At 40.9% G+C, this 27,852-nt stretch overlaps 3 protein-coding genes across 6 annotated transcripts in view; 1 reads left to right on the forward strand and 2 right to left on the reverse strand.

Moving 5' to 3' along the window:
* clcn1b (chloride channel, voltage-sensitive 1b) overlaps positions 1-8,165 on the reverse strand; it is a 32,281-nt gene extending 24,116 nt beyond the window's left edge. Inside the window, exon 1 of one of the 2 annotated variants that reach the window (XM_085366463.1) lies at positions 7,652-8,165. In XM_085366463.1, coding sequence (XP_085222589.1) covers positions 7,652-7,702 — 51 coding nt within the window. In that variant the 5' untranslated portion in view covers positions 7,703-8,165. Of the gene's footprint in view, positions 1-1,156; positions 2,679-7,651 lie in introns of those variants that run through there. The other variant, XM_085366464.1, reaches the window with a different exon arrangement.
* Positions 8,166-10,459: 2,294 nt separating this feature from the next.
* casp2 (caspase 2, apoptosis-related cysteine peptidase) lies at positions 10,460-17,922 on the reverse strand. Of its 3 annotated transcripts, none has more exons than XM_085365506.1 (11): positions 17,748-17,922; positions 15,831-16,001; positions 15,661-15,735; positions 15,010-15,079; positions 14,483-14,574; positions 14,048-14,230; positions 13,371-13,499; positions 13,165-13,255; positions 11,398-11,586; positions 10,911-11,020; positions 10,460-10,806 (listed from the first exon to the last, which is right to left on the reverse strand). In XM_085365506.1, exons 1-11 carry the CDS (start codon positions 17,895-17,897, stop codon positions 10,672-10,674), a joined length of 1,395 nt encoding a protein of 464 aa, XP_085221632.1. In that variant the 5' UTR covers positions 17,898-17,922; the 3' UTR covers positions 10,460-10,671. The 3 variants fall into 3 exon arrangements, with proteins under 3 accessions (XP_085221632.1, XP_085221631.1, XP_085221633.1); XM_085365505.1 differs by having other exon boundaries at positions 11,386-11,586; XM_085365507.1 differs by lacking the exon at positions 15,661-15,735.
* Positions 17,923-20,625: 2,703 nt separating this feature from the next.
* On the forward strand, positions 20,626-27,801 carry rap1gapl (RAP1 GTPase activating protein-like). The gene is made up of 19 exons (XM_085365508.1): positions 20,626-20,696; positions 20,848-20,880; positions 21,001-21,091; positions 21,288-21,323; positions 21,417-21,464; positions 21,581-21,778; positions 21,859-21,956; positions 22,416-22,494; positions 23,980-24,033; positions 24,291-24,374; positions 24,484-24,584; positions 24,669-24,798; positions 24,950-25,111; positions 25,872-25,943; positions 26,961-27,047; positions 27,162-27,317; positions 27,403-27,486; positions 27,601-27,620; positions 27,711-27,801. Exons 1-19 carry the CDS (start codon positions 20,626-20,628, stop codon positions 27,799-27,801), a joined length of 1,695 nt encoding a protein of 564 aa, XP_085221634.1.
* The last annotated feature ends 51 nt before the right edge of the window (positions 27,802-27,852 follow it).

Below are 27,852 nucleotides of genomic sequence, written 5' to 3' on the forward strand. Positions count from 1 at the left end.
ACGTAGCCAGGCGTTACTGTACGGTCCTGACACATCTCGTTATTAATTTCTCGCAAGAACCCGAGCTTCTACTGTTGTTCTTACTGCAAGTCTCACGGGATGAAGGAAATCGGAAAAATGTAAAACATCACTCCCTCGGGTTTGTTAAGACTAAAAGCCTGTATTCAAATTACGCCGGTGAGCAGTCGCGAGCTTTTAATTTGTTCATGGATCTGTTCTGTACGAGTTGGCTCGAACAAGATATTAAATATTGTAAAATAAAAGAAGCTTCAAGTGTAAACAAAACAAACAGGTTTGCAGAGAGAAAGAGAGAGAGAGAGACATGGAGAGAGAGAGGTTCAGTCACAGTGAGAGCTGCTGATAGATGCAGAGGTTGAAGGGCAGTGTGACATTGAGAGTTAATTAAAAAATACAAGCATATTCCTGTGTCCCTTGTGAGGGAGCACTGCATATTCATAAATATCTGTGTGTGTTTGTGCAGGTTTCTCAGCGCACAGAGTCTGTGTTTGTGTCTTAAATGAACATTACGTGTGTTTGTTAAGTGTGTGTGTGTGTGTGTGTGTGTGTGTGTGTGTGTGTGTGTGTGTGTGTGGTGAGGCCTTACAACAATATAGCCCTGTCCTGTAGCACAAGGTTAATGATAAAACCTGACCTGCTCACTGATGGACAGATCAGCAGATTACCCCCCTTACACACACACACACACACACACACACACACACACACACACACACACACACACACACACACACACACACACACACACACATCCCAGCTATCACACACACTTCCACGAGTGTCTCCATATGCATACACTAATTAGCCAGCACAATAACAATTCCATGCCTCATCCAAACACTGTTCAAGCTGTCATTTTCTAATTAAGGCAAATCGAGGCAGCCAAAAAACAAAAAAACAAACTGTGTCTTACATGCGAGACCACACTTCATGTTACCACCAAGAAATTCAGAAAAATCAAACCAGTGAGGCCATTAAATCCTATCTAAACCTGGTTCATGTTCAATAAATAAAGGCACAACATGAAATTTAAAGTCGGCGAAAAGAAAACGGAAGCTAGAATTCAATTACTTTTGCATACATGCATTTCATCTTGCAAAAGCAGTTCACTATTTAGGGAGGAAATAGTGAGCCTTACCAGAAACTGATCGATATTCAGACCTGTCTGAAAAGTATTGATGCGCTCCCTCATCTTCTCAGCTCTTCCTCCTGCTCACTGTCTTGCATGTGTCCAACACTCAGTAATGCCTTCTCTGAATATCTGTCTTACAACTGTCCTTCCCTGTCTTTGCCAGTGTGAGGGACACGTACCTGCTACCTGCTTCCATACAGTGAAAGAGTGTAGTGACTCTTAGGTGAGTGTGCGCGCACACACACACACTAAAAAGGGAAAGCAGCAGAGGTTAATACAGACACTTGAAGCTTGACAATAAATTGTCAGCAGCTCTTAATTCAGCAGGGTAGATTCCCAGTCATGCAGCCAATCTGGCAGATTCCAGCAGCAAGATCATAAATGATACCCAGCAGGCAGGATGCAAGCTCAAGGCATGAAAATAATACCTGCTGACTGAGAGAGGACCATAAATATATTAACATTGTGTATGGATAATGCTGCACTGCTCTTCAAGTGCCTTCAGCATGAATGGCATGCTTCACTAAAGCCTGGCTGAGCCCCGGTACAATGTGCCATATCATGTTTTTATTCCTCTGTTTCTGTACACAGAAGCCTTTTTTGGTGCCATTAATTAATGCTTAAGTTACATAAAAACATGATGTGAGACTTTACACACAGTAAACCTTACTGTAAAAGCACAAATTAGCTTCCTTTAATTATAAAATACAGCCTATAAAACAGTTTAATCTTCTATAAAATGTTCATTACAAACTCAAAGCGATTTCTTTGGTTTAAGTTGATGACCTCAGCTTCTGTTTTCCCAACTGTGGTACTTAAAATGGGTCAGTCTGGTGTTCTGTTCTGACCCAGCAATTCTCACGTGGTTTATGTGCCATTTGGGGAAGAGGCAGTCTGATTTGGGAATGTTGAGTTTGACGTGGCGATTTTATGGATTTATAAACTCTATAATTGTTATTCTGGATTAGTTTGTGTTTATGTGTTTACTCCAGCAATGCACTTCACAGATTAGTTAATAGCTTACTGTGAAGACACCTCTCGACTTTGTTGCATATGTGCTGCATGTTCTGCCACATGTGCTGTAGAAGGTGCTGATAGTATCGTAAACAATGCCTTTGGAAACACACTAAATTACCCCAAGTTATGGTTTTCTTTTCTCTTCTGTTTGGAGAAGCATACGCGTTTTTGTACACATATTGCACAGATATGAACTGTGATGCCAGTATAGCCGCGATAAGCCGTGGATATCAGTCGGCTTCTATTTTGGGGAGCTGATGATTTATGATCCCAGCAGGAAGCAGTTTGTAATGTTCTTGAGATCTGGCAAAAACAAGAAACGTCAGTCAGTTTGGAGGGCTGTCGGGTTGTATTTAACTTGAACTGTGGTAGTATAGGATCCCCTATCATCACCAGCAACTACAGTTAGCCCTGCACTTTTATTAGTAGTTATTATTTTACCTGTTTGTAAGAAATATTTCACTTCATATGTGTAGTAGAAGACAGAATCCAACCACTCTTCTTTGCACAAGCATGTCCCAAAAAAAGACAGATGAAAGCAGATTTTTAATAGAGAACTAATGCACATCAGTCTGAAAAAATATTAAGCCGCTGTGAGTGTAATGGATGGCCTTCTTTTTCCTGATGTAAATATTTCAGGTATCACTCAGTATTTTGGGTATTTTATACCTTATTAGAGAGGAAATTAGTGGAAAGAAGAGACGTGGTGGACTGACACTTTGACATAGTCTGACTGTGGCTTAAATCCTTAATCCCGCCCCCTTTGATATCAGTTTGATTCATTGTTTAACATTTATTATTTGTTTACATTTGTTCTCTTCTGGGCAGTCTAACAACTCTACATTTGTGATTTTTAAAGGGGACCTGTAATGAGTTTTTTTTTTGCAGATGTTCATATATGGCTGAAGTTTCCTGTTGTCAGATCAACATATGTCCAAGCAATCACTGTGAACCAAAGGGTCAGAGTTCAAAATATTCAAAAAGCTTGGTTTCAGGGGTTATTTTCTACTCTTGTTAGGTGAGGGCTGTGTGCGGACAGGGATAGGACCCAAGGTGCAGACTCCAGAGACAGATGTGAACTCAAAACCGCTTTAATGTTAAACTCAAATATAACATAACTGGAAACAATCAAAATAAACTAACACCGGAGGACTGACAGAACACACAGCTTGGTAAACAGTAGATCGCGACACGGAGAAACACAGGGCTTAAATACACAGAAGGAGCAATCAGGGAATGAATAACAGGAGGGAAACACAGCTGGGGCAAATCAGAACTGACGAGACAAAAGGAAGCGTAAACTGAACACACTGAGATAAGACAGAGACCTTCAAAGTAAAACAGGAAACACATAACACAGACTCACATGCAGGCACTACAGAGGGAACAGAGACGTGGGACCAGGGCAGACACAAACACTGACTGAACACGGGGATATAGGAACTAAGGATACACAGAGACGCGAACTAGACAAGGGGATACAGGTGATAGGGGAGACAGAGCAACTAAAGAAGACAGAGACATAAACCATAAGACAGAACTCAAAGAAACCAAAGACTAAAAAGTATAAATAATATAATAAACTCAAATACCCTGGGTCAACGACCCAGGCATCCTAACAACTCTTGGCTATGAAGTAGAGTGGATTTCCATAAAATCCCTTAAACAAAGGAGTAAAAGGGGCTAAAACAGCTTATTTCAGACAATAGTTGAACACTGGAGCGACATCAAAGTCCGGTATGAGTTAATCAAGGCTTATTGTGACTGAATTATGCAAAGCTACCCTGAATCTGAAATTAAAAATACAAAGTTGGAAAAAAGTACAATGGGTTTCTTTTAAAACTGATATATTAATAGAAATGTATTCATTTATTAGACAGAAAGCGTTTAAGTACCAAATTCCCACGAGTCCATTTTATGGAAGTTTGTTTTTGGGTTTATCTGAAAAGCTCAAGTTATGCATCTTGAAATTCAGAGTAATTAACTCAAAGTTGTAGTAAAATTTCAACATTAAAAAAAAGAAATTTAAACAATCCAGTGGTGGCAACAAGCTTTCATATTTTCAGTCACCAGCAGTATTAAATGTTCTATTTCTTGTGATTTTGGCTCCACTCTCCATAAGCAACACAATGTTTTATGATTTTCCACTTTCACACACCCATAAAGGTACCGTTACAGATCAGAAATCTGCGTTTATGAATTTCAGAAACACAAAAAGTTACTTTTTTGTCTATTTTTCCAAGCGGTCTCTCTTGCATCTGGACTCTTTGGAGACCTTTCACCTTTCTGCCTCACTCTTCACCCTCAAACTTTCCCGTTCACCAACCCTTGTCCACGTCCATCCAACCCCCCCACCCCTGAGGTGAAACCTTACTCGTCGATAAATTTAGCAGCAGTGTGATCCAACGTTCACTGACACACTTCTCCCCAGTTCTCCCTCTGCCTCTCTCTCTGACGCTGTTTGCCTCTCTTTCGGGCCATCTCTCCCAGGAGGCTTGTTGAACAGACAGATGGAAGGCTTTAACCTTTACACAAAACAATAACAAGCTATTGACACTATTTAGCAATGTGACATTTCACCTTTATGCTATGGAAGTAACATCCAACTGTTTAATTATTACATTAGAACTACCCCTGTAATTGAAAAAACGTGTCCGCATTATCGTATGAAATTTAATGGCTTAATCGTCTACATTGCAGTCATTCCAGCCCACGGGACATTTGGCAGGTGAACGTTATCCCTTTTAGTAGCCTGTAACATTTGAGACTTATGGGATCTATTTCACTGCTGTTGACATTCTCACAGATTGAGACTCGTCTCCTCACACAACCTCGCTTTTAACCTCATCCATCACATCAACTGTTACACACAACCAGATGTAAAAAGCAGGCACAAATATACACTGTGTGTGTGTGTGTGTGTGTGTGTGTGTGTGTGTGTGTGTGTGTGTGTGTGTGTGTGTGTGTGTGTGTGTACATCTTCACAAGCAGCGATTTGCTCTTGTCACTGTGGAAACGTCTGTCAGTGTGACAAGAGTCCACAGAGGGAGCTTCCTCTTTGGGAAAGTGAAGAGTCACCAACAGTTGTGTGATTTTAAATTAATAAACACTACTCTGCAAGGCCAGTGAGCATTAATTTTTGTGGGTGGATAATTTAAAGATCCATCACTTAAATGTCATTAAATATCACAGAAAACCAGATAAACAAAAAAGAAACTAAATTAATTCAAATCTTTTATTAGCTTTTGTCTAAAGTTGAACTTTTCTAATTATTATATTGGTATTTTTAAACTTCTCCATATTCTCTACCCTCATTGGACTGACAGTGCAAGTCTTTTGGTGTTGCCTGGGCTAAACTGTTGACTACACCTGATGAGGTGTGGATAAAGACATGCCCGAGGCCAAATTGAAGGGTGGACAGCATTTCTTTCCAGACATCCTCATGATCTCTTCACTGCCTTTTTAAAAAAGATTTTTTAGCTGAGATTATTAAGCAATTTAACAGAAAACCCATAGGTTAGTGGTTTCCACATTCACAGAAGGGTCCCTGGTTCAGTCCCAAATCCTTTTGGTTTAAGGAAATGCATTTGGCGTAAAAATCTGCCAAATTAAAAATTTGGTGCTAACTGTATTGGCGAATCATTGCGAATAAGGAAGCAGCTTAAAATTGCTTTTATTCCTAAAAGCTCTGGTCAGTCCGCACACTTTTGTGCCAGGAACCTCCAGAAACCACTGCCAACCAGTTGGGGAAAACACATTTTTCCAGGGCAACCAGTGTTTGGTCCATAGCTCGAGAGTAATCTGCGCATGAGGTCACATGAGAAAAAAAAAAAAAAAAAAAAGAGGTCACACTTTTGCTTGTTATGAAAATGTATAAATCAGTCGACTGGTGCCACTAAAATCTTTCGTCACCTAGTTTGTGTAATTTGTGAAGAACCAAATCATGTAAGTGAATGAAAACTAAACATTAACCTTCTGAGGGCAAAGTTACTTTTTTTTGTAATACGGCTTCATTCATCACACAATCCTCTAAAGCAAAAACTGACCCTCGAGTGCTGTTTGAACATCATTGAAAGGCTTGTTGTGAATTAAGTTGAAATAACAGTTATATGTGATCTAAAAGCAAATCTCAGGCGTAACATCAACACTTACTGCACCTAAAAACAAGCACTAAAAACAGACAGTCATCTTCAGTTTAAGGCACCGGTGTGAATCTGTGAACCAGCCAAACTAACCACAGGAGAGTTCTCCTGATCAATAAACAAATTATATCAGGACGATCTATTAACAGCTCTGCACATAAAATCCTCTGATCCTTCAAGGCTCGAATTTCCTCTCACGCAGACACAGCTTTCACACCTGAGAGATGTGTGACTTCACAGAGACATTAAGCTTGTAAACAGCGTGATTTAATTAATTGTCTTATTTATATCTGACTTGTGCAGCACCAAGGGACTGAAGGAGGACCAGGGATTTGGGATTTGCTCTGGACAATCGTCCATCTTCTCAAAGGCGAAGAGGAAGACGAGCAGAAGGACGGACTGACACACTGCTGTTGCTCCTCCGCACTTGATCAGTTACATGAATATACACAGCCCAGCTGCTCCAGCCTCAATTGCTCATTGTCTTGTCTCAAACTCACAATCAGCTCTGCAGAAAAGAGCATGCTGAAGCTGTTAGTAATCTATGACCACAGCAGAGAAGAGAATAAAAATGCTAAAAAAAAAAAAAGAGTCAATAGTGGCTAAATGTCACCAGACATCTTGAGATGCTCCTGGGAGGAATGACTATCATTCTGGATAAGCATTTAAACAGATGAACTGGAGGATAAAGTGACATGACTTCATCTCACCACGTACATCTAACCTGTCTGCTCCGGTTTCCTGTATATAGGTATTTATATCCACCGCCACATGTAAACAGCAATGACTTTACAAGGCATCAGAAAGAAGATGCACATGAGTCGCAAAAGAAATGTAAACGATCGAGGGTTTTTTCCATTTTCCCAGGGATGACTTTCCATTTATCGCCTTCACTCAGCTGGTTGAGGCGTGGGCGGTGAGAAATTGTACAGACTGTTCGTGTCTATCCGAGCTGCAGAAATAAAGTTGACATGAAGTTGCATAAATCTTGTTCGAGAAGAAAAGACAGAGTTGGGGTGGGTGGGGGGAGGATGAGAGCGGAGATGAAGATTATTGATTTAGTAGGAGAGCACGAGGAGGACTTTGTATGATGGAGCAGAGAAGCATGATGGGTAGAAAAAGTAGGCGTAGGAGAGAAGTAATGAAGGCTAGACCAAAAAAAAATAAAATCATTAAGAATGAAGAACGGTTTAAAAAAAAGGGTTTGAAGAGAGGAAGTGACAGGTGAATTGATGGAAAGATGAGAGAGAAGCAGGACAAGAGAAACGAGGGAAAACCTTTGGAAGTTAAAGATAGGACAGCATACAGGCAGGCAAGTAAAGGAAGATTGGGAAAGACCTACCAGGGTCTGTTGGTATCTCAGAGCCTTCCTTTGCGATGCATCTGCAGCCATTGACACGCTGTCACTGATCCAAAAATAATCTCGCTGGACACCCCAGCATTTCTAATGGCGTGGGCAACAGCAATGCCACACACACATACACAAACACACACACACGCTGCCTTATTGTATACCCACTTCACACCAGGTCAAAAACACCACAAAAACATCTAAAGTTTCTCAGTCTCAAACACACTCATTGCATAGAGATAGTCCGTAAGCACAGGTGAGGTCCATCCCGAAAGCGCCTTTCTCCAGATGACCCACAGTCTAAGAGCCATCCAGCTCCACCGCAACACCGACAGACACAGACAGAAATCAGAAAGGCAGACAAAGCAGAGCAAAGCCATCTGATGAGGCAGTGAAGGACACACTGCTTTCCTTTATTAGAACTGCAGACACCTAATAACACACACACACACACAACTTGTTGCCCTAAGCAGCACCCTCCCTGCCAGACGGCCATTAGGTGTGTGTGTTTGGATGGCCTGTTCTTGTTTGGACAGGAGTGTTGAGAGGGGTGGTAGTTGGAAGGATCCCCCCCGCCCCAACATAGGGCTGCCCCTGCAACGTGAGCAGGAAGGTGCACATGACACCCCTATGACAGCCCGCACCTATTCAGCCAATGCCGCAAGGCAATCCCCGTAACACTCACATGCTATGGCAGCCCTCTCTTAGAAGGAGGGGGAAAGAAAAAAAAATCACCCCTAGACACACCCCCAATAGCAAGAGCTCAGCTCATACTGATCAGCTCTGCACAGGCTCCAGGTACCAAGAGGATAAGCGAGGAGGTGAATTTGTGCTTTACATCGGGCCTTTGGTGTGCTCAGCCAACATCCCATTCAAGCAACTTTAAATTAAACATCTCTAGTTCACTGGCGGGTTTCTCCTCTGGTTCCTCCTCCTAACCCGTTGACACCGGCAGCTATTATGACAACCACAAAGGCACAGGCAGATCCCCCCCTAACCCAGCCCTGCTTTGTGGCCCACACGCTAATGCATAACAGCCTGATCTCACAGCTATACCGGAGGCCAGGGAGAAATGTGTTACACAGACCACCGGCGTGTGCGTGTATGTCAAACGAGAATGATTGTGGACAGCTGGCCCGGGGGGCTCTATCTGATACACTAAGAACATTATCAGTGGGTGGCGGGCAGTGTGAGAGATGTGTACGTTGTCCCGGTCGCAGCACGACCTGAGCACAGCGGAATAGTGGGGAGCCAGTTATACTATACCTGAGAACGGAGGGGGACAGGCTGAACTCCGGGAACAACACACACAAACACAGCAACAAGGAGGATCAAATGGAGCGGAGCATGCACAGGAGCGGCAACAGTGTACATTTGAGCAGAGGGCCTTGACTTTACGGATGCAACGTGATCTAAACCTGTGCATAAAAGCTGTCGTTGCAGAAAATGCAATTACAAACACAGCTTTAAGAACAAACACAGACATTTTTTATTGTTTAAAACCCACAGCCTTTTATTATACTCAACATTTGGCAGTAATTAATATTGAAGTCTCTCCTGCCCCCTCCCCACCCTACATCACATCACCCTACAAAGCACTTCAGCAGAGTTTGGCAGCAAAACGTCTCATTCTACAGGAAAACTATCCTCTTATAACAGTCCAATCTTTTCCTCTCTTAAGTTATGTTTCTTAATTATTAAAACTAAAACCTAAGTGGAGTGAGCACGCTTCAGACCAGGGTAAACTCTGCTAAGACCGCCTCATACACAGGATCTTTAAAATCATCCCTTTACTGATAGTTAACAATCAATACTGTTTCAACCACTGTGCCCCTCACTGCAACACTGCTGTAACTAAAACATACTTTGCCTGGTCAGTTTTCTTTTCTTTCTGGGAACCATAAATTCTGGAGCAGCTTTCAGAAATACTTTGTTTGGAGGTGTGCCAGAGACTTATAATATGCTATGAAAGCAGCACCATGGTCATAAACTTATCCAACACATCATCCTCAGCTGGCACAGGCTTTTTTTAAATGGAAGACACTTTTTTATGTGTTGTGCATCGATTATAGTAAAATACAATGGCGAGACTGACTAAATATGCAGCTCCTATGCAGGAACAAACACTACAAGTAAAATGTGTAAAGGTCAGAGTTCATACTGTCTGTAAGTGACCCTACATGTAGCACCAGACTGCACTCCACCACCCTGACAGAGAAATTTACTAAATATCAGTAAATGTCAATTTAAAGTGAGAAGATAAACTTCATACTGAAGCTGCCCTGTAGGTGTTGTTCTTTTCGTAAGGCAAACTATGTGAGGAAAAAAAATCATATATTTTAATTTAATAGTTCAAAAACTCTATTGTTTAATTTTAAACATAGCTGTCTGTAACCATGGCTGCCATGACAATAAAGCTCTTCTTCAACTGAAGGAGATGTTAATATTGATGAAATCAAGATGCTGAAATGCATTTTGCTGCGCTGCCCCCTGCCTGTCACTTCGTTAATAACAAGAAATGTTCATAACATTTAACATACATTATGTACAAATATAAGAATGGGCCTTACAATCCTTATAAAAAGAATTCCATACAAAATAAAGCCACAAAAATAGATCTGTGTACAAAATACATTTTAAAAAGAGGCTTGTGAAAGCTCAAAGTAGCTGTGCAGTTTGACTGCAAAGGATTAACATCTAAACCCTCTAACTGGCATAGACACAGACACACAAATATATACATGAGCACATTGTATGCCAATAGGTTGCCCATTTCCATGTACATGTAGATTAACAGAAGCTCGCTCCTTTTTTCTTTCCAGGATTTGTGTATATGTGTGTGTGCTTGTGAATGTCTAGTGGTTTGAATGGACAAATTAAAACCACTAGACATTTGGATGTCAAGTTGTAACAGGGGGGAATGTGTGAGTGTGTGGTGTGCAATAAACAGCTGTGATGCCCTTACTCCAGGCTTCAATACAAGGAATGATCTGTGTGTGTTAATGTGCATATTAATACTGGGGCTGGTGTTTGGGGAAAAAGTAGAGGTCTTTGCACAATGAGCTGGTGAACTCTGACATTTCTTTGCAGCGGTGGTGGGCAGTACCTGGGGCGTAGCCCTCCCTCTCCTTAATACGACTGTTCACCTGGGAGAAAAAGAAAAAAAAAAGACATGTTGGTTTCAAAAATGTATTATATATCAAAATAGCAGTTTGTAATCTGCAACTGCAGTCTGAAAAAACATGTTTACCTGCACCAATATGTCCGCAAGGTGGGTGTCTCTGGCGTGGAGGCGGAGTGCTGAGTTGAGTTCCTGGATAAACCAGGATCCTCTCTTAGTGTTTCGCATGGCTGCTGTGCCTTGAGGAGGAAAAGATCAAACAGCAGAAGTGTAATACATCAAGATGAGACACAGAAAGACGAAGCGAAGGTGTTGTCTGGTAGAGCTTTACATAATAAAGCTTTACATAATAAGAATCAATTTCAGATCCACTTTTGATTCGCTTGTGCACAAAAAAAACCCTCTCAAGCAGAAATTTTAATTGCACTGCACAAAAAGCAGAAATAATGATTAGGGCCAAAGATAATTTAAAAAAGAAGAATTACAAAACCATTACTGCTGATCCCGATGGCCTCATTAGTTTTCCTCTTACACCAGTGTTTCAGTTAATGAATAAAATATCATATATAAACCCACCCCAGAATAACAAATTAGATAAACTTACAAATTCTCTGACCTTTGAGAGACGCAAAGCCACAGATCATGTCCGACCGCTGGGGAAGTTTAATCCTGGGTCTTCCTGTGTCCCCCCTCTGTCTGGAGTCTGCATCCCCCTGTCCCTCCCTGCCAGCATCCCGCTGTTCACAGCTTGGTGAGCACGTCCTCTTTGGCCCGTCTATCTGCTCCACGCCACAGTCCATCTCCTCTGGAAGACAAGTAAGTTTCAATTAGGCCCAAAAAGATCTAGCAGCAATATTATTGCAATAACTGGGTTGGATTACTGCAGTTTTTAGTCATTTGTCTCAAATATTCTTTAATAATGAATGCAACTGTCCACCAAAGGGGCAAAGCATTTTATTGACACTATAGGCCAGTGAAAACAAACCAAAGCAGAAGAGATTAAAACTGAAAGATTAAAAAATGCATGTGTGATTCAACGCTGCACTGTAACACCACCTGAGCAGACATAGATGGAGCAATGAAGCTGTGCCTGCTCAGTTAGCATGCTTCTCAAGCTGTTGCCCCAGTCTTAAAAAAGCTAAACAGCTTGAACTCAATGGGTTTCCTGCAGCTCTTTGATAAACTCAAGTATTATTCCAAATGAATTCTGGAAAAAGTCTGAAAGCGAAGCTATCACTGGCATTTAGCATGAGCCCTGGTTGAAATGTTTTTCTAAACTTCTGAACGGCAGAAAACGAAGAAATCTTGCACTGAAATATACATAGCACTTTTCTAGTCCTCCTGACTGCCCCCAAAGCACTCTACACCACAAGCCACATTCACACAGCACTACGCCGCAGGCACTTTGAAGCCTTTAGCTATCCATCCATCCATTTCTTTAACCGTTTAAAGGACTCAGGGTCACAGGAGAGCTAAATCCTATCCTGGCTAACATTGAGTGAGGAGTGGCATACACCCTGGACAGGTCTCCAGGCTATCACAGAGACATTCACACCGGCGGCCAACTGGGAATCACAAATTCCACTAACGTGCATGCCCTAGACTGGTGGAGGATCCTGGGTTACTTGGAGGGAAAACCATGCAGGCACACAGAGAACATGTATATTCCACAAAACAAGGACCCTCTTGCGGTGACCTCACAGTGTTAACCACTGTGTTGCAAACAACACTTACTTATTTTTCTTACTTATTAAGAAAAACTGGCAGTATACCAATGTATCCATGAACACTCTAAATAAGCAATATCTGAATTTCACTGAAGCTATTTCCAGAGCTGCTAAGCACATCTAATAGCCTTTCAGCAGCACACCTGTGTTGGGCTCTGTGTGCAGGGAGGGAGTGTGGGAAGTAATTAGGTTTGCTCCTGAGGGGTCTAAGGATCTGTCATGAGCATCACTGGGTGTGCAGTCAGGCCATAACCTCCGTCACAGAGACAGAACAACTGACTTGGAGCTTGTTAAGCCACAGATTCATTTTATTTTTATTGTGCTGAATTTGTTTGAAGTTTCATCAAAATATTATAAAGAAGATGAAAACTGACACAAAACTGAGATTTTGGCACAATCCACAGCTGGAACTGTAGAGTAAATGGGCGATTCTGAAACTGCCACCCACTGTGATTCTCTCAGTGGGCATGACAATGACAGCAGACAACATCTGGCCATGTGAAGGGGAAGATTGGTACCACTATTTCATAATGCTGCACGGCTCTGAGAGATTTTACCCAGGTAGTTTCTCAGAACTGTGGACAGTGCAGTCCCCAGAACATGTTTACCGTATAATTATTTTTTATTGCTGTGCTGCACAATCTCATTCATCTTACCTCCTCTGCAGGCCTGGATGAAAAACATCTTTGGTTTGTTTTGTAGAAGTGGACAGTGTGCATTGTCAAAGGCCTCAAACACCCAGTCCAACTGAAATTGACCAAGTTAAACACAATTAGCATTAAATGTCAGAAAAAAGCAGTTGAATCTTTGTTATTGAATGACATACCATACATCTACACAGTAAAGTGTCAGACAAACTGACCTGGAGGAGTTTGCCATCTGTACCGTACACTGCCCCTTCCACTCCGTGGGAGAGCAGACACACCACACAGCTGTCCACTGTCCGGTGCTCTGGCCGTCTGGAAAAGTTCTCAATGCAGGTCCTCATACCCTACACAAGAATAAGAACAAGCATCAGCATATGTGGTCAAAGTCAGCGTTAACACAAACGCAACAATCTTTCAGTCCAAATTTCATAGAAGCTGTATTCAAACATTTTCATTCTCACTAATGGAAACACTCAACTTAGGGTCTGACTTAAAGTGTGCAGGATGACACCCCCTCACTAGCAATGGATTCATTAGACCATGATGTGCAGTAAACAATCAGGTTCAAGGCAGGATATGTGCATCTGGACTTAAATTAATTAAACGTGAAGTGTGTTTACTTTGTGACAAACCTCCCACCTTCCTCAGACAGCAGTGAAAGTGGGCTAACCAGAACAAATCCTACATTAAAAAAACCTGTCTACACCATATCCCCAGTCTTTCTTAACTTAAACATTTCAACAAGTGACTTTCTCCAAACTGTGTCAGGTGAAGAGGTTGCTGAGGATCTAACATCTTCTTTTGTTTGGCCCAAACGTCCTTTCTTTAGGTTTATCAATAAATAAGATAAAAGTGTCACATTTCCAACATCCTGCAAAATCCATCATTTTACCTGAGCAGTGAGGTCTCTGTGCACAGCAACAATGTAATCCAGCTCTGTAAAAACCTTCCTGAGGACCTCATCATCCACCTCGCCACCTTTTCTAGGGTCAAGGTCAGGGGCAGCACAAGGGTCAAAGGTCACATTACTGATCACCAAGCCAAAACCACGAGGCGATGAACTCAACCTGTAAGACTGAATAAGAATGGAATGACCTATATAAGAAAATTCATACACAATAAGGTTTTTTGTTTTAATCTGTTTAAAACAAAAAACCTTAACAAAGTGACAAAACCCAAAGATTAAATTTGCAATTTTTATGCTTGTTACATAAACATAGCTAAATGCTGAAGACATGCATTTTTAGGCGGTCGCAGTAAATCCAAACAAAACTGAGCACCTTTGCATGGGCTCAACTGACCCGCTGATGGGAAAACAAAATCGTACCTGCTGGCAGCGGGAGAGGTAAAAGTCAGGTGTGCAGGGTAGGACCGGACTGTTGATGGGACTGTCAGCATCCAGACTAAACTCCATGGATTCTGCAGCACATACACACAAACAATCACAAACTAATACAAACTGAACTATTCTTAGTCCTCATCACTGAATGGAGTTGTCTAACAGCAGAGTATCATGTTGTCAATGAGTCATTCTTGGGGTGTGGTGCCTGCAGGTAGAGACAGTAGGTACCTGCTAGAAAAACAACATTTCTACACTTTTTTCTATGATGTGTGTTTATAACAGTTCAAATAATCAACAGAATAACAGGAGACTAAAGGCCTAAAGTGGTCAGTGGCTACAGAATGGGTTTTTTTTGTGACATATATATTAAATTGTCTTAACAATGAACAACACATAAAGCCTTTTGTTGAGAAACAACTTCATGTCTCCAGGGAAACAAGACTGACAACAACATTACACACACTGAAACCCATTTTGAAATGAACGCATAGACGCTCTGCAGCACCGCTCACCATGTGTCCTTGCTCTCTTGGCTGCAATTTCCTCCTGAGTTGGAAGTGGAAGAGAAGAGTCCGTAGACCTCTGAAATTTAAAATGATACACAAATTATTAAAGACAGACCGTACAAAAAAGATAATGAAGGATTTTGTTCTATACAGTGGAAGCAGCTGTTGTTTTTGTAGGAATATGACATCTGCAGTCCTAGATTAAATATTTGGGAAACTCCTGCCTGCCTTTCTACTTCAGGTGGGCCATCTGGATATATATAATGAGATGGATGCATTTTGTGATTCTCACATCTGTCTGCATATCTGCTCCTCGTTTCTTTGTCCTCAGTCTCTGTTTGTTCCTGTCCTCAGCCCTGACTGTGGGTAAGTCTCTGACTGATGACTCTGAGCCAGGCCAGCTATCTGATGCCTGGACTGGGAATGATGAGGTGCTGCTCACCTCATACATTTCCTCTCTGTCTTCTGAAGATGCCTGCCAAACGTCATGTTACTGAAGCTTACAATTCCCAAAATATTACTCTATATAATCTTAGCATTTATAATTAAAGAAAAATCTATTAAAGAGGCATGAAAGGCGTTCAATGATGCAATGATGTCTTCTACTTCAAAAATGCCAAGAGTGACATTGCCTTCGATAATCTTAGGCAAGCTCACCTCTCTCTTCTTTTTTGTTCTTTCCATAACCAGCTGCCCTGCCTTCTCCTGTGGCTCCTCCTCAGGCTGAAAACTCTGTGAGCAGAAAGCAGTCTAAGAACTGCACTAAATCTGCTGTTTATACTGCTGCTGTGCGACATGTGTATGGTTGATGTCAAGTACACACTCACATCTGTGTGTGTCTCTCTGCCATCTTTCTCTGGTGATTTTATGAGCAGGTCGTAGAGGTGTTTCTGTTCAGTATCTTGAAGAGCTGAGCAGAAACTGCTGAAGGCTCTGGGTCCACGTTTTGGTAAGAGTAGAAGCAAACGCCAGCTGCGTTTCTGAGACGTTTGCTCTGCCTGGAGTAGAAGAGATCACATCGGAAACATAAAATTTACTAACAATGAATTAATTAAAAAATACATTTGGTTTTACTTTTTTTTCACCTTCTCAACATTATAACATTTGATTGTGAATTCATCCAGACACCTTAAACTTTAGATGTTTAAAGGTGGTCCTCAGACAGGACAGTCGGAAGTAAAGATTTCAACCTTGAGGGATTAAATCAAAACTTTCACAAATGCCTTTTCCACCAAATATAAGCCTGTTCTATGTTGATGCCTTTTGAGAAACAGCCGACAATTTGAAAGGTTACTATGCTGTAATTATTAGAAGTTGCAGTAAAATCATGGCAGACACAAACTATTTATTATGGCATCTCCTCTGACATTAGCCTGGCAATTTGTGGTGCTGTGCCAGTGCCAGCTTTCTGGCATTAGTTCTAGATTGGTAACCAGCATTGTGTCGGTGGAAAAGGGATATTAATGTCTCTGAAGGACGTTGCCCTGTGGTTCCCAGCTGGTTTTCTCTGGTAAACCTCTAAAATAGTAAGATCCCTAAGTCTTTGGATAGTGAGACACTAGACTCTCCAGTCTAGACTTTCAGTTTAAATGCATAAGGTTTAGCAAAAGTATTTTGTTAATAATTTAGGAAAGCAGACATTTCTTGCATTGTTACACATCTTTCACATGCTTGAAGTATTTAGAACAGGTGTGGCATGTTCCCTAATTATTTCAATTACCAAATCAAAATAATAAAAAGCATGTAGAGATTTTAAGTGCTGACTTTGCAGTTAGTCTATATATGCATCCAATGATAAATAAATATGAAGGGTTTTATTAGGCTGTAAAAACATTACATAGCTATTAAAAAAGCTTGCAGAATGACAGAATTAAAATGTGTTCAATTTTCATAATTATATTTTCCATTTCTGTGAGTCCGCTCAGGTCTGAATGAAGTAAATTTTGTCATCAGATGGGGAGCGTGAGTGGCCACGTGGACAGCCACGTGCCCGCCTGCATTTTGTGACTATGCAGAATCATCTGAGGAGAATTTACATTACAGTGAACCAACTATGTAAATACCTGAGGTGACGGACTTTAAAGAAGAATAAGAGTATACAGTTCGATTATACTTAACTAGAAAACCCAAAACTTCTCTGGGACAGATAAACCTAATTAAAGTGTACCTAAATCACAGCACAGAAGATAAAGGCCTCATTCAAAGCACAACTACTCATCACTGAATAGGCAGTGTTGATAATTTGCTGTGATAATAGATGTAGAAGGATCCATCAATCACATCATGACTGCTTTATTTCTAATCAAAAGCGTTAGCATGCTGAAAGAAAAATATTATACTATACTATAAACTATATCACTGTCGAACTTTATGGATTTGACTGTGAGAGATCTTTTTAATTGTAGAATTAATCATCTACTTTATTAACTACCTATCTAACTCATGTTTTCTCTGCCACTGGAGCCTATACTAGCTGCCAGAGTGCAGAAATGGTGGTAGTTCCTGTAAAACTGCAGGAAACATTTCTGTAGTCACCTTTTACTTAACAGCTATTTCATGGGAGGGTTAGAGGTTCTGACTCCCACATACATTTAAACCACAAGCTAAAAACTGACCATAACCTTCAGCAAAGTTGCTGACAGCCAAGTTAACTTCAATTTAAGCAAACTGAAGGTAACTCAAAGTCACATAACTGTTAAGAATCAGCTGTCTCACTGTTAATATAGTAGTTATTATCCACATACCATAATGCTCTCTGCCATGCTCTCCGTGAGGATGTCTTCTGCCTGCAGTGACTGTATGAGCAGCTCATCCACCACCAGCTGTCTGCACAGGATAGCTGAGTTTCTTCGGAGAGCCTGCCTGTCCCGCTCCATCATGCCACACTCCAACATTTTTCCCCTCAAAAACTGTATCCAGAGCAGGTAACAAGATACACGAACATTGTGAACAATACAAGCATATGGACGTTTTTGTCCAACACTGGGAACAGTCACTTTATTAGCTTGGCTCCTCAGTTACACCCTTATAACAAAATACAACACAAGCGATAACGTTACCATGAGGCACTCTTTGAGCCAGCAATAATAAACCAGTAACAACAGAAGCTGAACAATACAATGGTAAACTCAGTAAAGTATCTACCAAATAATAAGATAAAGAGGAAAAATAATGGAAGTATAATATTAGCAATGTAAGTTTACTATGCTGAGTTACAATAAAAGAGAAGTTACGCTAATCTAAATGGTGTTGGGTGATGGTGATAAACGCTAGCTAACTAGCTAGCTAACTTCGACTTTCTCTGCACTGAAGTGGGTTTAATATGACTCCCCGCATCCCCACTACTTACCTCTCTTCTGTTCCTGCAACAGACTATCAACACACCCTAAAAATGAGCAAAATGTCTCCGTAAGTCCCTTTACTAAACGCAAACTAACAACATCCCGTCTACAAGCCACAGACGAACTTCCGCGGGGTAAACAGACCATCAGACTCTTCGAGTTTGATTCTGACCAATGAGAGCGGTGTACAGTTTGAGTGGCGTTTCAGTGAACCAATCGTTTCTTCTTTTCTTCTTAATGGCATCTTAACCGTACAGTAAACTGCTGTGTGAACAACAGAAATAAGGGTATTTTGAATTTGAATCTCATTTCAGTTAATAAGTAACCAATTGATAAGAAGGCAGGCACAAAGGCCTCTCGAATAGAGAGCTATTTAAAAAGGAGGAGTGTAAAGACACTTAAAGGTCACATATTTGCAGCAGGGTTGCTGCACACTCTCTATATGCTCATTTAAAGCTGAGGAGCACGAGCCAAAGAATTTCATTATGGATAAATGTGGCTACACTGTTTATCTGTACATGACAATAAAACTTGAAACTTGGGTTTAAAATTTGAGTTTGTAAATGAGCAATGGCAGGATAAGTTGTAATGTAAGGTCCTGCCTCCAGTTACAATCTGATATTCAAAACAACCTGATGTCAGTTTTTTAGTATAAAGGGGAAAAACAAGCTCCATTGATATTTAACAAATGTTAAAATACCAAATAATAAGAACTAAGAAATAATGAATTTATCCCAGATTTGGGAAATTATTTTGTTATAACAGTTCTGTTATTACAGTTCTGTACTTTTTCAAACAAACAAACAAAAATACAAAACTTGCTTCTAGCCACAACAAGAGGAACAGGAAATTTTGAAATATGATAAGGAAATTGAGACACACGTTTGCAGTGAGGGGGAACAAAATAAGTGTGGGACACACTAATGATAAAAGGTAGAGTGGACTTTAATCATACAGGGTGACAAAATGTGGTATGAAATTATCAGTCCGTAAGAGGAGGTGATTTGCTGCCTGTCCAGGAAGTGGTGCAGAAGGTGGTCATGATTGATAACAGTTTGCTCAGTGACTTCCACCACAGCTTCAGAAGTGTCCAGTTCAGTGGAGGTGCATCTTTTTCTGTCAGTCATATCCCTTATACTTGAGTACTCTATGCTTTTCACTCAACCATGATTACTTGATAGCTAAACCTATCTGTTTAGCTGTTTAAATATATAAAATTGACATTTTAAACAGAGCATTCTTGTATACATTGCAAAGTTTGTGTGTGAAAGGAAGCCACCTGTTTTCCTTTTTAAATTATTCTTTAATGTTTGCCATTGCAGTTCCCTCAAAGAGATATTTCACTTAAATGTCATAGCTTTATTTGAGCTGGTGATTGAAATTTAGAAAGTTAGTCCATCTGCTCATGAAAAAGCAATACTCAGAATAAAGTTTACAATTTTGAATCCAAATTGTTGTACCAGAGGTTTCTTTTCTTCTTTCCCAGTTCAGTAATAATATTACAAGCTCCAACGTTGAGAACCATGAACTAAAATAATAATTAGTGCAATAAAACCATACTAAATAAATCATTTTAATGAATAAAATATGACGAATCACATAAAACTAATGGAGGAACATTTCTGGTACAATTTATTCTTACTAGGCGTATTTTACAATAAGGCATCAGAGTTACACACACATTATGACAAACACAGAGACAGACAGCAACCATTAATGCATTAGAACCAACAGGTGAGTGCTTTGCATTGCATGTATTCCTGCCTTTCTGTTTTTCTCGCTTTCTTACTTCCTTTTCCATCCCTCTCTCTCTGTCACTCCCTCCTTCACCCTCCCCTGCTGTCTATCTCCTCACCCTCACTGTGTGACCTGTCAATAATTGATGATTCTCACTGACTCAAAGGGTAGCAGGTCCGGGAGAAAATGTCTCACTCATTTCTTTATTTATTTACACGCCTATCTTTAAGCTCAGCCGGTCTGTGAAACTACCACAAGCGTCACTCGGGATCGATAGCGCGAAGCAGCGTGGAGCACCTGACCGTGTCCATCTTACAGTTAGCGGCGGCGGCTGCACCTGTGACCACGAGCGGGTTAATGCTGCCTGTCTGGCTGACAGCAGGACAGAGGCAGGAAAGGGAAGCTTAAATGAGTGAATGGCAGGGGGCAGAGGAGGAGGAAGAGGAGTGACAGAATGATAAAGTGAATTAATTCAACCTTAGCCAGCCCTGATTGACTCAGCACCAAACTGGCATGTACAAACATTCACAGTGACACCAAAGGCATGGAGAGAGAAAAGAGGAATGATATGTCCTACTCTAGAAAGAGAAGTTTCACTTTTGGGGCATATGGCAGGTAAGTAAAGACACTGTTAGTCTTAAATTAGGACTGGCATTGTCCTTGGAGCAGCGGCACAACCTGAACAAACGGCACTTTTTTTTAGATTTAAGTCATCTTGTCTGTTTATGCAGAAGTTTCTGAAAAGCTCTTACTTCCTTGTTTACAGTGTGGATAGATTCACATGTGGGGATGAGACGGGGTGAGGCTTTATTTTCCTCTCTACTGCAGCTTTTTCGAGTTAACATGTTAACCTTTCCTGTATAATGTAAGGAGTTACTAACTGTGCTGTCTTGCTGTGTAAACCAACCTGTTGCTGCAGACCTGAATTCGTGCAGGACAAAAGTCTGGACACCCTGGATTCTCCTACCAGTGAGCGCAAGCCTTTCCGTTCTTCCAGCAGCAACCAGAAGGTGACATCCTTATCATTTTTAGTGTGCACTTTCTCGCTTTAATTTTAATTCACTCTAAGGGATGAATATCCATGTTCTACATTTCTAGAAGTCCGTTTAGAGAAAGACTGAAATATGAGTCATGTTCCTCTTCCTCACCCGTGCTTCTGCTTTCCTTTCTCTCAACTTGAATTTCACTTTTTTATATATATATTAGGAATCAGAGCTGTTTGAAATCATTGAGAAGCTGCAGGTGAGTTACAGTGTCCATCATTTTGTGCAGTGTGTGCATCCATCAATGCCTGAGCAGCAGATGTTTGTAATCACTAAAGCTCTTGTCCATCAGGGCAGCAGGATCGATGAGCAACGATGTGAATTCCCCCTTCCTCTCAAGGTTTCTCTACTTGATAGTAATAATAAAAAAGTGACACAGGCTCTGTACTGATGATAACAGGTGTTTCCCCAAACAAACATCAGCCCAATCAGATTCTTCTTTTTTGTGTCTGTCAGTCTCCACTTTCTACAACTGGGAGAGAGCTGCCGCTTATCCTTCCTTCGAAACTGGGAGGCTATTGGATAGACCCCCCTCTGGACAGACTGGTAGATGTGAGTCCCACCTCTTCCCATTATGCCGTTGACCCAGAGAGCTATGACATCATGGAGAGAGACGGTGAGGCCAAAATCTATCACGAGTTCTTCCGCTCACGAGTAAGTAGACTTTAACTGTAAAATCTATAGGAATATTCTTTCTGCATTGATATTAATGTTTTAACCCTTTTGCCACGCAGTACCATCACTCTTTCACAGCAGTGGATCCAACTTTGGGCTCGCTGGTTCTCTCTGTGTGTTTGGAGGAAGAGGAGAATAGGCTCAGGGTGATTCTAAGGTGATCTTTGGCTATTTTGGCTTACTGTGAGACATTTTTTATTCTAAGCTACAATGCAGCCAAAAATGTTTAACAGAAAATTGTGCTTCTCCTTAAATGCCCCCTCAGCTCCAAAATGTCTTTCTCCTAGGGTTATTGTGTAAACTTTCAGATTCATATGCTGAAAGAGGAATGTTTATCTGACTTAAATCTGATGTGAAGGTGTCATGGGACAAGCAGAATTTCATTTTAGAAGTCAATCCTGGTTTAATATGCAACTTTTACAAGCATAACAAGGTCATTTAAAACTTCCCGTGTGCATGCTGTGCATCACAAAAGATCTTAAAGTATCTCTGAAAGGAATCTTTAAGGTTTCTTTGTTATAGTTTATATGTTTAATGTAGAGCGTGGTTGATCAATTATTACAAGAAACTGCATCACAGAAAAGGAGGCATAATGATTGTGCTTTATGTCTCACAGGATGAAGGAGTGTTCTCTGCATGGAGTCTTCTCTGTGTCTCTTTTCCCCACCCTGCCATCTGCAGTTGAATTAGCAAAGGTATCAAACTTCTTACTGTATCATACCTATATTTCTATTTGGCAAAATAGTAACCACAAATGAAAAACTATTATTTCAAGTAAAAGCATTAATTGTGCACATTCTGTGTATTTAAAGTACTTAAAAGCTTACATATGTGTTTTATTATTTTTATGGATGCACTGACATCATAATAGCTAAACGATGAGCGGCTAAGGCTAACTACTTTATAGACTGTTTATTGCCTTACATTCTACACTGAAAAATAAAGTTTTTACTGGACTCTATGTTGTTCTGTGAAAAATTAAGCACACCCTTGATGCTTCCATAGGAATTAAGACAGTAAGATGCTAAAACAATCATCCGCAAGTCTGACTTCCTCCATAAAACCATAACTTCTGGCAGTTTTTAGGTGTGTGTGTTAACACAATGACACACTGTTCCAGTAATGGACATGCCAGCAAATTCACCCCAAGGTCAGATTGTGCAATGCTCGTAGAAAAAAAACCCAAGAGTTATATCTCAAACTCTGCAGCCCTCAGCTAGCACATCAACTGTTAAAGTTCATGACAGCACAATTAGATAATGACTGAACAAGTATGGTTCATTTGAAGCATTGCCAGGAGAAAGCCTCTTCTCTCTAAAATGAACATGACAGCATGACTTAGGTTTGCAAAGCTACGGCTGTGTAAATCACAAGATTTGTGGAACAATATCTTCTGGACCGATGAGACTAAAATGAAGGTATTTGATCACAGTGCACAGTCCAGTGTTTGGCAAAATCCAAACACAACATATTACCTAAAACACCTCATGCACACTGTTAAGCACAGTGGCGGTGGGGCAATAGTTTTGCTTGTTTTGCAGCTTCATGCAGTGATTAAGTTGACAATGAACCCCTCTGTATGTAAAGGAGAATCAAACAGGCGGCCATCTGTCTGGTTGGCCAGTTAAAGCTACTGCAGGGCCATGCAACAAGACAATCATTTCAAACTCAGCAGCAAACCTGCGACATAAAAAAAGAATAAAGGTGTTTCAGTGGCCCAGTCCAAAGTCTAGATTTTAAACTATGGAATGCTGTGGTGGGAGTTAAAGAGAGCTGTGCGTAAAGGAATGTCTCCAAGCATCCAAGAACTGAAGCAATGAAGTGAGAGTCTGATAAAGTCATACAGAAACTTCAAATCTTCAAATCACATCAAGTTGCTGCTGCTAGTGTGGTTCTACGAGCTACTGAGCAGACAGCACTTTTTGCAGTACTGCAGATGGTGACTGTAGCACTTTTTAATCTTGCAGTTTTTCTAAAAGAGTAATATATATGTAAAAAAAAAAATGCAGCATAGTAAAAAGTATTGTTTCACTCTGAGAGGCAGCAGAAAACGGAGAAATAAACCAAAAGAAATGCTCAAGATACCCCAAAATCAAACCTCAGTACATGAATAAATGTTCTCACTTTCAAGCACCGAATACGTGACAAGCACTTATAATTATTCCTCACATTCTTTCTAGATGCTTTGTGACCGAGTGACTGCCTCAAAGTTTGACGTGGTCTGCTACCTGAAGGTAATATGCTCTGAAATGACTTGAAAAATTGACACATATTTCACATACGTCACAGGAGGAATGCCACAGGTGTCACCAAAAACAATAAGAATGGCTCAGTTAAACACAAACGGGTGTCCCAAACAGTGTGACAGTGAGCAGAAAGGTAATACAAAGAACCTGATGTGGTTTTTCTCCCTGTGCCTTTCCTACTGTGCCTTTCCTACTGTTTTCTATGAAGCTCTTCGCTCTTCAACTCTCTCTTCTTCCTCTCTCAGGCTCCAGAACTTATAACCACATTTGATGAACACAGAGTTTCTCCTAATTTCAAGTTTGGTGTTTTGTGCCAAAAGGACAGGCAGGTAAGAACTGATGCTTTACTTCAAAATGCCATGCATTTTTATAAAAAATGGCTAAAATATGGCAGCATATCATAACCAATCCCTCTCAGAGAAATCCATTTCTCTGTAGCTCACTGAGGAAGACATACTGGGTAACAATGAGGAAAGTGAGGAGTTTAAAGAGTTCCTGTCTATTCTGGGAGAGACGGTTCAGCTGCAAGGATTCACGGGGTAAAGTATGCTGACAATGTGAAGAAGTGACACAAGAAATGTGGAAAATCACATGGTTTCTTCTCTCCTCGCTCTTTTTCTCAGCTTTAGAGGAGGACTGGATGTGTGTCATGGTCAGACAGGAAGTGAAGCAGTCTACACTTCCTTTCATGGGAGAGAAATCATGTTTCATGTCGCAACTAAACTGCCTTACACAGAGGGTGACCCACAGCAGGTCATTAATCACATCATCCTCAGTCTGTTTGTGCTGATGATTCACAGGAGAGTCTCTCTGAGGATATTATGTGTAGTTAAGTTTATGTGGGGAGGGACGAATCAACTTATTTTTAGACACTAACCAACATTTTTCTCATCACCCTGCACAGCTACAAAGAAAAAGGCACATCGGTAATGACATCGTAGCTTTGGTCTGCCAGGAGGGCCAAACCCCCTTTCTGTCTGATGTTATCAAGTCTCACTTCCTTCACTGTTTTATTGTCGTCCGGAGGATTCAGAGGCAAGAGGAAACAGGTGGAGCAGCATATCAAGTAAGTGGGCAAAATACATCCCCATCAATGCAAATTGAATAAATTCACCATATTTGTAAAGGAATATAGCAGCTGGGTGGCCCGGTGATGTAGTGGTTGTGTGGTAGTGCTGGTGTCTTACAGCATTAACACTGACATTTTTGCAAAGCCATTGTTGTTACTTATATGCTGCCATATAGATACAAATATCCATTCATCCATCCACCCTAACCAGAGAATTCCAGACCTCCCTCTCATCCAGAGGTACACTGAAGGGAGGTATCCAAATTAGATGCCTGGACCACCTCAGTGCGGAAGAACGGCAGCGCTGCTTTCAATCCGTCCTGAACGACTGAACGACTGGGCTATATTTGTTAGGAACTTTTGAACCTGACTGGGTCTTTCTAGGGAAATTTCTTCTTGTTGGGGAACCAGACAAAGAGCATTTTACACAACCCCGATGAAGAAAAAATCATCAGGTACCAGAATACTATGTACCTTGGGAGGAAGCTCAAAGGAGCTAGCCTGATGACCAGGCTTTATCCCACGGGGCCCACTCTGACACTCAGACACAGCCTGAACAGGCAACACGGGCTGGCTGACCACCTGCAGGAGGCACTGTAGAGTACAGGTTTAATGACTGCTGGGTGGCAGTCAGGGGCGAATGCCCTGGCAGTTTGAAAACCAGCTGATGAGACTAGCTGTTGATTCAAATATATCTGTGATAAACTGACATCATGCAACAATCTCTGCTAATCTCTGCCATTTTTGTCTTCTGCAGGTGTCTGTCACGGCAAGAGAAGATGTTCCTCCCTTTGGTCCAGTGCTTCCAGATCCCCCTGTCTTTACAGATGTAAGAAAAAACAGAGCTTCATCTGTCTCAGTATACTTTGTTTATGTGTTTATTTATTCTTTAATGCAACAGCTACAGCCAATTCATATTTTTTTAGGTATATTGTACTTTATTTGCTTTGTCAGTAATATTCATTTGATGTCCACTGCGATTTTCTCCCAGAAATGTCAGTGGACGTCAAATGTTTAATAGCTTTTGTTGCTTCATCTCTGGATGGCAGAGCTTGCTACAGAAATGAAATCTTCCTAATTTTTTTCCTACTTGCTTGGTACTGAGGGGCCCATTGCATGCTATGAAAAGATTTACATAATAATTTGAGGTCTCACAAGATATTTAGAAATAGGAGTCATGCTACGTAAGTTGAGAGTAAGTGGCCAAAAGATCTACAACAATTTGTGACGCATGAAAAAGGTAAGAAGAGTTCATCCTTGTGTCAACAATTCAGGCTGATTGAGCTGATAGGAAGGCAGCAGTAACTCAAATAACCACTAGTTCAAAACATGGAGGTCCAACCTGGCAGTGGCAAAGTGGCCCTAAAGTGTATACTTGCTGTCCAGACTAGGGCTCTAGTGGACAAACCTTCTTCAGTGGAGACATGTCAGTTCGACTCGTCACAGTGAGCACAGGTGTAAATAGTAATATGATGGCTGAAAGTGGTTTCAGAATTCTGGTATTTTGTGGTTCATTGCCACACTGTCATGGCTTATTGAGACACTAAAACAGAGCTTGTGTTACTAGTAACTCCTGCACCTTCCTTACAGGTCTAAATATGTGCTCTAAAAAGACACAGCTTAACATGTCAGTCTAACCTTTGTCTTGCCTTGCTTTGCTCCTTTGGACGTCATTGACCATTCAGACTGCTTGAATGCGAACACACCTTGATTTAATTAGTGAAAGGTTGCTTCTGCTCCACCTGCTCTCTGTGTCAGTCCTTTATTTAAGGGAGCTCAGTATTTACCAGTATAATCAGTGTGTGAAATATCTCACAAGGTTTGTCTTCCTTTGTCCTTCCTTTAGCATTCAAAGTTCAGAGAGTTTCTGCTGGCTAAACTCATTAACGCTGAGATATCCTGCTATAAGGCTGAGCAGTTCAGCAGACTGGAGGTAGATGGAGGAACACTTTTCCCTAATGCACTTCATTATTGAATATCTGTGTTTTTTATTCTTCTGACTTTGACCTCTGCCCTTTGCATTTTCCCCTCCTTCACTCATACAAAGCTCCGCACTCGTTCATCACTCCTGGAGAACTTGCAGGCTGAACTCTTCACCCGTTCCCAGTGCATGATGGGGGATCAATCACTGATTGCTGTCCCCACTTCAGAGGGCCTGCGGGGGCCATCTGAAGGAAGTGGGGGATTTATTGAAAACTTTAAGGTGAATGTTTGTATTTCTCTGAAATACTTGCATGTTTGAATTTACAATTTTAACTAAGCGTTCTTACCTCTGTCTCCTGTACCAGAGAGCCATCAGAGTGCGGAGCCATTCTTTTGAGAATCTGGGGGTCCCCAGGAAGAATGCTAGCAGCACATCGCAGAAGGCTAAGGTAAAAAAAAGAAAAAGAAAGAAAAAGCTTGCTGTGCAATGGAAACTGTTTGAATAAAGTCATAAGATTATTCATACTAAATGCACTGATGTTCTCCTCTACCTTCCTTGACAGACAGAGAAAGATGGAGATAGGTGAGACTCATAAAAATATTCTAAAAAATTAAAATGTTCAGTTGTGTATGAGCTGAGGAAGTAAAACAAATCACTTTTTGTTCTTTTTAGTGACAAATCTTCAGGACCTCTGCCTGCTCCCACTGACAGTTTGGGGGCAGCTGAACTCAAAGATCAAACAAGTCCTCAAGAGGAGATATAAAAGCAAAAATGTACTTGTAGATTTTAGACATGAATATAGACATTGCTGGCC

This window comes from Diplotaxodon limnothrissa, linkage group LG11 (genome assembly GCF_057381915.1).
Source record: "Diplotaxodon limnothrissa isolate DT_005_m linkage group LG11, D_limnothrissa_male_GT1.1, whole genome shotgun sequence".
Classification (NCBI taxonomy): Eukaryota; Metazoa; Chordata; class Actinopteri; order Cichliformes; family Cichlidae; genus Diplotaxodon; species Diplotaxodon limnothrissa.

What these genes read in the sequence shown, in the direction of transcription:
- rap1gapl (XM_085365508.1), top strand. Translation starts at nt 20,626, where the DNA reads ATGGAGAGAGAAAAGAGGAATGATATGTCCTACTCTAGAAAGAGAAGT. An exon ending in AAATCATTGAGAAGCTGCAG is followed by an intron (nt 21,324 to 21,416) that starts GTGAGTTACAGT and finishes CTTGTCCATCAG; the next exon opens with GGCAGCAGGATCGATGAGCA. An exon ending in CTGCAGTTGAATTAGCAAAG is followed by an intron (nt 22,495 to 23,979) that starts GTATCAAACTTC and finishes CATTCTTTCTAG; the next exon opens with ATGCTTTGTGACCGAGTGAC.
- casp2 (XM_085365505.1), bottom strand. Translation starts at nt 17,897, where the DNA reads ATGTTGGAGTGTGGCATGATGGAGCGGGACAGGCAGGCTCTCCGAAGA. An exon ending in GAACAAAAAAGAAGAGAGAG is followed by an intron (nt 15,080 to 15,660) that starts GTGAGCTTGCCT and finishes TTTAAATTTCAG; the next exon opens with AGGTCTACGGACTCTTCTCT. An exon ending in ACAGAGACCTCACTGCTCAG is followed by an intron (nt 13,500 to 14,047) that starts GTAAAATGATGG and finishes ATTCTTGTGTAG; the next exon opens with GGTATGAGGACCTGCATTGA.